This window comes from Crocuta crocuta, unplaced genomic scaffold (genome assembly GCF_008692635.1).
Source record: "Crocuta crocuta isolate KB4526 unplaced genomic scaffold, BGI_CrCroc_1.0 scaffold223, whole genome shotgun sequence".
Lineage (NCBI taxonomy): Eukaryota > Metazoa > Chordata > Mammalia > Carnivora > Hyaenidae > Crocuta > Crocuta crocuta.
This window is the reverse complement of record NW_027529426.1, coordinates 5,413,299-5,424,436: the sequence shown is the minus strand read 5'-3', so window position 1 is coordinate 5,424,436 and position 11,138 is coordinate 5,413,299. Positions and strand designations below refer to the sequence as shown.

General features: G+C 43.2%; 1 protein-coding gene across 1 annotated transcript in view; it reads left to right on the top strand.

Moving 5' to 3' along the window:
* The first annotated feature begins 8,406 nt into the window (after positions 1 to 8,406).
* The window catches only part of TBC1D1 (TBC1 domain family member 1), a 220,461-nt gene continuing 217,729 nt past the window's right edge, over positions 8,407 to 11,138 (top strand). Inside the window, exon 1 of the mRNA XM_077758874.1 lies at positions 8,407 to 8,914. Coding sequence (XP_077615000.1) covers positions 8,498 to 8,914 — 417 coding nt within the window. The 5' untranslated portion in view covers positions 8,407 to 8,497. The remainder of the gene's footprint in view (positions 8,915 to 11,138) is intronic.

The following is an 11,138-nucleotide window of genomic DNA, read 5'->3' as shown; positions in this document are numbered from 1 at the left end:
AAGTTCTTACCCACTCAGCAGCTCCCACGGGCACCCTCCTCTTGCCTCCCGTCACGTCACTCCTGCTCGCTCGGGTCGACCCCCTCCCGCCAAATAGCTCTGGGGCTGTTGTGTTTGTCGAGTGACCGGATTAGGGGGAGAGTGGTCAAAGTGACCCCATGTCATCTTTTAAAAGTTCAAGGTACTTTGCGGTAGTAACTTTGGCAGCTCCACCAGAGCGCACAACATTTCTTTCTATGGGCACATCCTGTACCAGTCATTTTGAAACCCTGCTTAATTGTTTCTAGCAGCTTCCTGATCGTTCTGTGATTATGAGACCCCAACAAACTTTGGCACACGCTCTTGTTGTTTTAAGAGATTGGTTTTTTTGAAATCCACCTAGAGGTGGCTTTACCTGTTGTTGTTTTATTTAAAATAGTTTATTCTCTGAACGTTGCTTAAAAAGGAAAAGAAATTGAAAGTGGTGATTGTTCCTCCCACCGAAGTTTAAATTTGAGTGCTCTACATTAATGGATAGGTGTAGATCTCTGATTCTTCCTTTTAGATGATTGGATGATTTCATTTATTGATATATTCAGACTTTAAAAGAGCATTTTAAAACGACCTGGTTTAAATGGGTCACACCAAGAAACTCCACTATCTCTACAAGTCCAGACTTCAAAACTTTTTGCATTGTATTTAAGCTAAACTGCAGAGGTCTTGACAGAATCCCCTTCTTCCTGAAAGCAGAAACTCATTCTCTTCCCAGATTTGATGCAATTGGTAAGAGCTGGAGCAGAGCCACCCCTGGGTTTTGTTATGCTTTGGGAGGCTGCTCTGGGTGCGAGGCGCAGAGGGCAGAAGGTTGAATGGAGACCTACCTGTGGTACGAGCCTGAGCACCCATCTTGCTAAGTGATTCTCCTATGTTTCTGGGCTCTTCATGTTTTATTACTCCCTTGGGTTAGGGATCCCTGAAGCAGCTAGAATTGTGATGGCTTCTCTTGCTTGGGGCGGAGGTGTTCCTCATGATCAGCTCCTTCCCCAGGATCCTGAAGACTGTCTAAAGGAATAAGCACATTGCATGAAAAAGTTTGTATAAAAAAGGATTGGCTGCTTTGTAAACAGGTGCTTTACAACTGTTTGAAATGTAATTCTTATCACAGTCTTGAATCTCCCCGTTTCTTCTTTTCCTACTGAGTTCCAGGGGAAATTAGACCATAAAAAGGGCTTTCTCCTGGGATTTATCTGTAAGTCACCATTGGCATAATATGGGCTCCTGGATTGTGGACACAGCTGTGAATTAAAGGGTGCCATGTGAAATGTTTAAGGGATATTTTCCGAAGTGAACACAAGAGAAATATCCGGAGACTATTAATTGAGTGCAAGGAGATGTAAAAGGGACCGAGGGTGGTGGCTCAAATCAGTAAATAAAATCATCAGGTGATAATTAAAATAAACGTCTTTATGTTGATCTTTCCAGGCATTTGCAAACCAGTAAAGGGGGGGGGATTCACTGGTATAGTTATAAATTATTAACATTTTGCAAATGGGGCTCCTTGTCATACTCCACCACTGTCTTTCCTGAGAGCTCTGGGGATTTCCCCTTCCACCGTGCTAGCATTTCTGGTTGGGTGCAATTGTATCAGGACTGGGATGACTTTTCTCCCATATGACATTGTTTGTCATAGGACCAGAGGATATGAGGAAGAAGTGAGTGACTCTGAGGAAACTCAGCTTGCCTCTTCTCTCTCATTATCACTTGTCCACAGTCTCTGTCCTCCATTTCCCTAAAAGGCAGCCTCGACCAGAGAGGCTGCATCACACTCAGATACATCCTGTCCAAAGCCAGGTGTGGGTGGATGCCTCCTTTCTGCCAGATCTTCTAGGAACCTTCTAAGACGCCCCATGGGTAAGCAGTGCTGCGCCAAGCGGCAGGTGCCTACCTGCCCCCCATTCACACCAGCATGTCCAATCATTATGGCGCCGGGGGTGGGGATGCCTGCTTGAGAGGATTCTGTCTTTGAATATGCCTCCAATTTTATCTTGTCGAAATGACAACTCCCTCAGCCCCTTTTTCTCTCTTCACAGCATGTCTCTGAAGTTCCCCAGCCTCTGTTCTTTATGTTCCTCTGATGACCTGAATCTGCTCATGCGCTGGCATAGTTTGCTTTACCCTTTTCCCTGTCTGCTGGGCTGCGCTACTTAAGTATAATGGCCACGTTCGTCACAACGCATGACATGTGACATGTTCTCCAGCCTTTTTCTTTCCTTGGTCATTAAAATTTGGAGGATCAGAGTCTGTTCAAGTGACGGTTAAGTCCACTCGGCAGAGAAGCGTTGGGTTCGTAGCCCCCTGGTGATGGCAGAGGATTTAGGTTTTCAGAGCAGAACTGGTACCTTACAATTGCCTGTGCTGACTTTTATCTTCATTTCTTCCTTTCCAACACCACACTCCCCACATCTGGTTAAAAAGATTTTTTTAAGTACATGAAGGTTTCCATTTTCACCATTTCTGACATTTTCAAGCTGAGATTTCCATTTGATGGGTTCTTAGATTTTAAGGGCAATGTGTCGCTTTTCAGATTTCGAATGTTTAGAAAAAGATTTGTCATATTTGGGCCATATGAATAATCTTGACACTTGGGTTTCATTAAAGCTGTGCAGAAGGTAGGAAATACGTTTTGGCACCAATGAAGAGGCATTTGATTTTGAGTATGTCTGTTTCCTTTGTGACAAGCAGAAGTGTTTCTCTCTTAAAAGGAGCATGTACTGGGGCACCGGGCTGGCTCAGCCAAAAGAGCATGTGACTTTTGATCTTGGGGATGTGAATTTGAGCCCCATGTTGAGTATAGAGATTACTTAAAAATAATATCTTGAAAAAAGAGAGTATACTTACTTAACAATACATTATTTATGATCAGTAAATCTAAGCTTCCAAAGAAGGTAAGTACTTATAAGATTGTTGTCAAACTTAATGAATTTATACATGTAAAGTTCTTAGAACAGTGCCTGATACATGGTGAGCACTCAATACATATTACTTATTGCCATTATTATATTATACCTTATATAATATATTATTATACTTATTATTATATCATATTATATGGTAGGGGTATACACAATCTTCGAAGGCTGCTAGGACCCCCACTCTCAACCCCTTTCTCCTGTTTCATCGAGTAGAAGAGAATGCAGGAAGTGGCCATGGCATTCTAAAGGACTAGTCTTAAATTGGCTCTGATTTATGTAGGAAGGAAGTCATTCAAAACATCATTACTTTATGTGTCAATTAGAAATGTGCATGCCGGGGCTGGAGCATCCTTGGTGATGAAAAGATTAGATCCACCAGTTCCAGGAGCTCCGTGAAGGCTCTCTATGAAATAGCCTACTGCCCAAAGGATCTGTGGAACCCGAGGGCAATTCCTAGGTAGCAGCACACTGCTCTGATTGGGTGGGATTTGGGGACAAATAGCGTAGCCATGTCAGTGGTCTTACTGTGTGAGATTAGAGTATTTGAGTAGCAGAATAATTCTATTCAGCTGTGTTCCCACTCTATCTGGGGTAAAGAGCAGAACTAAACCACTGATTTGTAAGGGAAAATGAATAGCTGTTTGGGGACTTTCTGCCCATTCTGGGGGTCCCCGACAGCTACTCAGTCTTGCCTGGTTCCTAACCTGGCTTGGAGTTAGAACCTTCAACATCTCTCCCTCAATCCCTCTCTTTCACCCTCCTCCCCTCCCACCAGCACTCTGAGAAAGTGGGGGCTGAGTCTGCAGTGGCTGTGGTATTGCTAGCTTCTGGAAAGTCCCCATCCTACTCCCTGCGGTTTGCTTGGAGGGCATGGAAGGGGGTTAGGAAGAGAGGGGGTTCCCAGTGTGGCTTGCTAACTCCCACCGTCTCTTTTCTCGCTTCCTGATCAATAAACCCTATTCTTTCTTCATGTACCTCCCCCACATTTGTATTCTTGACAGGAAGATGAAGCAGCTTTCTATCCCCACACAATGTTGGGGACATTTGGTATTATACATTATGAAAATCAGATTTACCAGATTTTAGAGACAGAAGACAACTTGAAGATGATCTTGTTCCATTCTCTTGTAAGAATACATTTGAGGGGCGCCTGGGCGGCTCAGTCGGTTAAGCGTCCGACTTCCACTCAGGTCATGATCTCCTGGTTCATGGATTCCAGCCCTGCATCAGGTTCTGTGCTGGCAGCTCAGAGCCTGGAGCCTGTTTAGATTCTGTGTCTCCTTCTCGCTCTCTGCCCCTCCCCCGCTCATACTCTGTCTCTCTGTCTCAAAAATAAATAAACTATTAAAAATTTTAAAAAAAGAATACATTTGAGACTTGGAGGTTAAGTGACTTGCTTTCTCAACCTCATACTTGAAAGTGTTTTCGTGAGGAAACTGAGGTTCTTTGCCGTATTTGGATGGCAGTTGGGGACCATATTGTCCTAATTCTGTCGCCCAACTTGGATGAACCACTTAGCTTCTCCAGAACCAAGTTTCCTCATGTCAAATATAAGAGCTTAAAAGAGCTCAAAAGGACATCTCTAGCTTTCAGATTTTATAAGCTTAACTGCATGCCTTCAGCGATATTTGATATAGAAGGACTCACTAAGAAGATTATTGTACCTGTTCTCATAAAAGAGTATCTTTGTGGTTGGGTTGCCCGCCATGTTTATGGACTCTAGAGGTAGACGGTATAGAATACAGATGGTCTCTGTAAGGGATAGAGCTTATACATACGAATCTACCAACAAGAACATAACTAGAAGTTCTCTGGAATAACACATCATAGTCTTTCTTTCTGAGGGTATGAGGCACAATGAGGCACAAGAGAGCCCTCTTAGAATAGAAGGTTCCACCTGGGAATGACGGTGAGAGTTCGTATGCAAATGAATGGGAACTGATATGGTTTAAAACATAAGCTAATGGCATACTAGTATTATTTGAATAGTTCATCTGTTTCATGGAACTTTTTATTAAAAAGAAGTGCAGTTACTCACCTAGTCTAAGTTATCATGAATCTTATGTCAGCAGAAGTTGAATTGCTTATAAATAATTGTCACTATCTCTGGGGTAGAACTTATTTTTTTTAAGTTTTATTTATTTAAGTCATCTCTACACCCAATGTGGGGGTCGAACTCATGAGCCTGAGATCAAGAGTCCCATGCTCTTCCAACTGAGCCAGCCAGATGCCTCTGGGGTAGAACTTATTATGAGTTTACAGTGGCAAGGACCAGTCTATGTTTTACTGAGAAACTAAGAATGTGCTGTAGCTGGTTCAAAAATGCAGACTTCAAGCATTCAAATGGTTTTGTCAATGACTTGGCAGAACTAATGCGATGACTGATTATTTACTACATGTTTGGAATGACTGCATTGTGTACATTTTTTGCACTATGTATATATTGCCTTACAAGAAAACTAAAAATAATTCTGTATATTGTTGCCACCATATTAACAATTGCCTCATCTACGCTAATTGGTAGATCTCAGGTCTCCCCTTTGTAATAATTCTAGTACTTCTCTAAACATTTCTTGGGATTAGCGGCTGTCAACGGTTAGAACTTGAACCAGATTCAGTTACAGGAGTGGAAGTTGAGCCAGACATTTAATCTCTCACCAGGTGAGAGGGAGAAAGAAGAGAGAGAGAGAGAGAGAGAGACCATTATTTATGGGGTTATATCAAGTCTGTTTTTGTCAACAGAAGTTTTGCTTTAAAGGAGAAGAGACAATGGAATACATTTCCATGAACTATGTTAGAGCTCTAAACTATGAGTTTATTTCTGAACTTTTGAACATTTAAAATAAAAAGGCAGCTCCGAACTGTGTTCAAATCCTATTATAAAAATGCAGTCATCACATATGCATATATATCACCTAGAAGGAGATAGAGCTAAAAGAATAGACTTTAGTTCTATTTCAGAAAAGGTTTAGAATTTGAATATTGACTATATTCCCAACTCATACACAGCTGTCTTTTCACTTATTTCCTCACATGGTGGAAAAGGGCAGGGGAGCACTTTGAGTCTCTTTATGACGGCACCAATCCCATATATGAGGGCTTCAGCCTCATGACCAAATCACCTCCCAAAGGCCCAACTTCCAAATACTATCACATTGAGGGTTACAATTTCAATATGCTGTCTGTAGCAGTGACTCCTTGGCCTTTGTCTTAGCCAATGAAATAGCGATGCTGTTTACAGAGACAGAGTTTATGGGATGGAAGAGAAGTTCTGGGAAGGGGGGAGGTGAGACTGAGTTAGTTTAAAAATAACTAAGTTGAGGCTGAGGTGCTTCTAAGCTATTCAGATAGGATTGTTGACTGACCTGCCCTCATCCGGATCTCAGGAAGGAGGTTCAATGGGAGACAAACACATGGGACTCATGAGGGCATATATGGTAGGTGATATTCTTGTGTAACACTCGGGGATGGGTTGAGAATCAGGAGCAAACTCTCCCATGCCCACCTGTGACAAGCAGCTCCAGGTCTCAGTGACCCAGGTCATAACGCTGGCAATACTAGTAATCTGTAACTGAGGCTAAGGTTGGAGATGAAGGTTGTTGTGAGGATGGAATGAGATCACCTCTGCAATGTGCCTGGATCACAAAGAAAGCTGTTAGCAGCAGCAGCAGCAGCAGCAGGAATATTAGAATGTGGTTGTGGACACCAAGCCATTAGGGAAGACTGTACAAAGAAAGCAAGTGGAATGAGGAGAGGGGCTGGAGTCAAACAGTGGGAAAAAAGCCACCAAAGAATCCAAAAAGAAGCAACCAGAGACGCAAAATGAGAAACAGAAGGGTTTCAAGCAGGAAGGAGTGGTCACCATTGAGAAATTTATCAGAAAGGACAAGACACTTTAAGGACTAAAAAGCCCCCTTTGGATTTCACAGCCAGAAGATGTGGGTGACCTTAATGGGCACAATTTCAATGCATAGGCAGTACATCTGGTCAAAATCCAGATTGTAGATGGGCAGTAGGAAGTGGAGACACTACGTGTAGACTTGACGATGAAGAAAGTTGTGTAGGCAAGGAGGAGCTGGGACTGGAGGTTTGAGGTCAAGAGCAAATGTCTTTTTTGTTTGTTTGTTTTAGATGGAAGAGACTTCATTCGCTTGTTTATAATGTTATTGCTCCTCTATTTTAGGTCAGACATTGCCAGGCACTGGGAAAAACAATGGTGAATCAGATAGATGCAGTGGATAGGTGCTCAGGGAGCACATGGGAGAAGGAAGATCTGGCAAGCAGATGAGAAAGGATGAGAATTGAGATCCTGTAGACAAGTCAGCTCTATACGGAAGGATTTTGTTACCAGTGGAACAGGATGGGGCTAGGAAACATCCAATGGGGTTCTTGAAAATCACCTGTCGAGGGGGGAAGACAGATGAGAGACTTTGGGTCTACTAGAAACAGCATCTTCTATTGATGAGGAGAGGCAAAGTGTGAGCATGACGCCTTATAATACACAAATTAGATGAAACAATATTTATGGCGATATTTGGAGCATAACCGGCACCAATTACATGTTAATGGAATTTGAATTCATGCTCAGAACCTCTGGACTATGTCAGGGAGAGCCTTTTAAAACTTAAGTGGTATCATAATTGAAAAGGTCAGTTGTTGAAAACTGGTCTGGTTCAGTAGACTATGATAATGGTCAGCTGATATTTTTTCTCTCAAGATTACTTTTTTGGGAGGTAGAATCACCACTACTGAATTTGGTTATCTTTAAAAAAATTCCTTTTAGAGACACCTGGCTGGCTCAGTGCATAGAGCATGTGACTCTTGATCTCGGGGACTTGAGTTTAAGCCCCACATTGGGCATAGAGATTACTTTAAAAAATTCCTTGAAAGGGGCGCCTGGGTGGCTTAGTCGGTTAAGCGTCCGACTTTCGCTTAGGTCATGATCTCGCGGTTCGTGGGTTCGAGCCCCGCGTCGGGCTCTGTGCTGACTGCCAGCTCAGAGTCTGGAGCCTATTTCGGAGTCTGTATCTCCCTCTCTCTCTTTCCCTCCCCTGCTCACGCTGTCTCTCTCTCTCTCCTAGAAATAAATAAAACATTAAAAAAAATTCCCTGAAATATATGTTGATAGAACAGGGTTGAAAGGTATCTGGGCAGGACTATATTGTTTTCGGTCCTGCTTGTTTTTGCTGGCTCTAAGAAACCTGCGTTTAACAGGAGTTTCCTGGTGGGATCTTTATAATCGGTAGTGAGTGTGGCAGTTATGGCCTTCTCAGATTTTATATGAAGCCCAATTTCAGGGAGCCTCTTTCTAGGCAAAGCAGCTTGTTCGAACTAATATCCATTTCTTCCTGTGCTTGGGTTTCGGGCTTTTAAGCTGTTCTGAAATAATAAATCTCTGAAAGTAGCTATTGCTGTGATTTCATTAAATTCTAATGCCTCTGTTTTTCTCCCCCAGGATTCTGCCTCAGAAGCACATAAAGTAGATTGCTCGTTCTAAAATAGAAAACAGCGGCAACGTTTTGCTGAGTTTCCAGACCTTTCCCAAAATGGAACCAATAACATTCACGGCGAGGAGACATCCATTTCCTAACGAGGCCTCGGTGGACTTTGGCCTGCAGCTGGTGGGCTCCTTGCCCGTGCACACTCTCACCACCATGCCGATGCTGCCTTGGGTCGTGGCTGAGGTGCGAAGGCTCAGCGGGCAGTCCTCCAAAAAGGAGCCTGGAACCCAGCAGGTCCGGCTTTACGTTTCACCCTCCGGATTGAGATGCGAACCCGAGTCGGGCAGAAGTCAACAGTGGGATCCACTGATCTGTTCCACTGTCTTCCAGTGTAAGCCCCAGCACGTTCACAAACTGATCCACAACAGCCATGATCCAAGTTACTTTGCTTGTCTGATTAAGGACAGTGCAGGCAGCCAGCAGAGTATCTGCTACGTGTTCAAAGCCGACGATCAAACAAAAGTAAGTGGACGTGGGGATGAAAACGATTAAGGGGTCGCTGGATGGGTTTTCATCGTTGGGGGTCAGGGCACTTACTTTACGTAGACCTGGATGAAGAAGATAATGCGGTGGTTATACATAGATTATTTCACTGGGTTTTTGGTTTATGGGGATAGTTTCTTTACGGTTTTAAACAACATTTGATAACATATATTAGGAATTATAAATTTATGAGTCCAAAAATTCAGCGGAGAACTCGGTCTCAACTTATAAATAAGAGCTGAAATGTTAGGATTCAGATCATTAAGCGTATGTGTTCTAAAGCAGTGCTTCTCAAACAGAAACATGCACATGAATCACCTGGGATCTTGTTAAACCACAAAGTTAGGTCCTGGAGGCCTGGGATGGACCCTAAGACTGCATTTCTAACAAGCTGCCAGGCGATGCTGCTGCTGCTGCTGCTTTGCAGACTGCAGTTTGAATAGTGAATTCTAGATCAGTGAGCTCCATGTCATTGCCCTTGTTAATAAAAATATATTTATTTAGAAGCTGTAGGGGCAGCTGAGTAACTCAGTTGGTTAGGCGTCCGACTCTTGATTTTGGTTCAGGTCATGATCCCATGGTTCATGAGTTTGAGCCCTGCGTCAGGCTCCATGCTGATAGCACAGAGCCTACTTAGGACTCTCTCTCTCCCCCTTTCTCTGCCTCTCTCCCCTCACTGGCCCCCCTCACATGCTCACACACACATACACTCTCTCACTCTCCTCTTTCAGAAACAAACAAACAAAAAACTTAAAAAAAAAAAAAAGAAGCTGTGTAAGCATATATCAGTCAATTTATCAAGGTATCACATTCACTTAGGCAAAGACCGTTGAGAAGAATAGTGGATAAAATTCCAAGTTTTGCTACTTTCAGGTTTTGTGTGGGTGTTTACCAACTTTATGGCAACTGATCAACTGGTTATTGTTATATCTCACGATGTGGCTGAGAAAAATATCCTCTGAGAAATGGTAAAAATATCGTCAGGTCTGTAACTTTCCCGTGTGTTGGTGCTTGTGCTGTCGTTGCCGTGTCTTGCGGTCCTGTGCAGGACTCATTTACAGTCACTTGTCCATTTCGCGGGGGTCAGTTTGGATAAGATTGAAATTATAATCTCTATCGCCGCTTTCTCATTTGGGCCCAGTTGAACTGCACTTGGGTACAGCCTACGACAGCAAACAGGCGAGGGCCCCACTGCTGACTAACCCCATGAGCTGGGGAATGTCCGTGGCATGCCTTGCGTCCCTGTCCCGTCCCGTCCCTGTTCCGTGTGGCTGTCTGCCAGGCACACTGAGTGAGGAGGCCGGTGTCAATCATGTGCTAAATGTCAGGAAATAGAAATAGAAATGCTAATGTTTTTCTCCCTGCACCCTACTGGGTTTTGTTGTGTCTTGTTTTGTTTTGTGTGTGGTGTTGGGGTTGTTTTTTGGTTTCGGGGGTTTTTTTGCACATTCTCCAGAGTGCAGGAACTTCCTTTGGAAATTAGTGTTCTTGGTGACTAAGTAGATTTGTAGAGACTCACTTTTGTTTGTTCGCACCTTGTTTCTTTTACTCATTCATTCAGTGAGTGCTGCTCCAGGGACCATGTGAGAGCACATTAGTACAATTTGGAAGGAAGGCAGAAGGAGCGATCAGCAAATACCACGTGCCCCATGAGCGGTGACATGATGGGTGACAGAATGGAACCTAATACTGGCATGTAATGAAGGTTTTTGTCAATAAAGTCTAATTTGCAGCTTAAGTCTACTATTTTGCCCACAGAATTGGATATCTCCTTCTTAATAAATCATTTGATGTTATTGTCCATGCATTTCAAGTAGCCAGGACAACACCCCAGTACAGAGGCTCGAAGGGGACCAAATTCCAGTCCCATCTGCCACTGTAAACTGGGTGGCCTCAGGCAACACCAAACCTGTTTTCTCATCTGTAAAATGGGGATAGTTATCGTGTCTATCTCACAGAGTTGCTGGGGGAACCAAATGAGCTAGAAGACAACCTGAGCACTTACAGCTATAAAAAATTTTCACTGAAAAAGGTTTTACCGAAAGCAGATTATATGCTAATTTCACTTCGAGTCTTAGGTAATGGGAAAAAGATGAGTGTCTTCAGTTCCCAAGATCCTGGTCATCCTTGAGCAACATTTTTATAAACTAGATTCTTTACAAAAGGCATAAATAAACTTAACGGTTCCTATTATTTGGGCAAA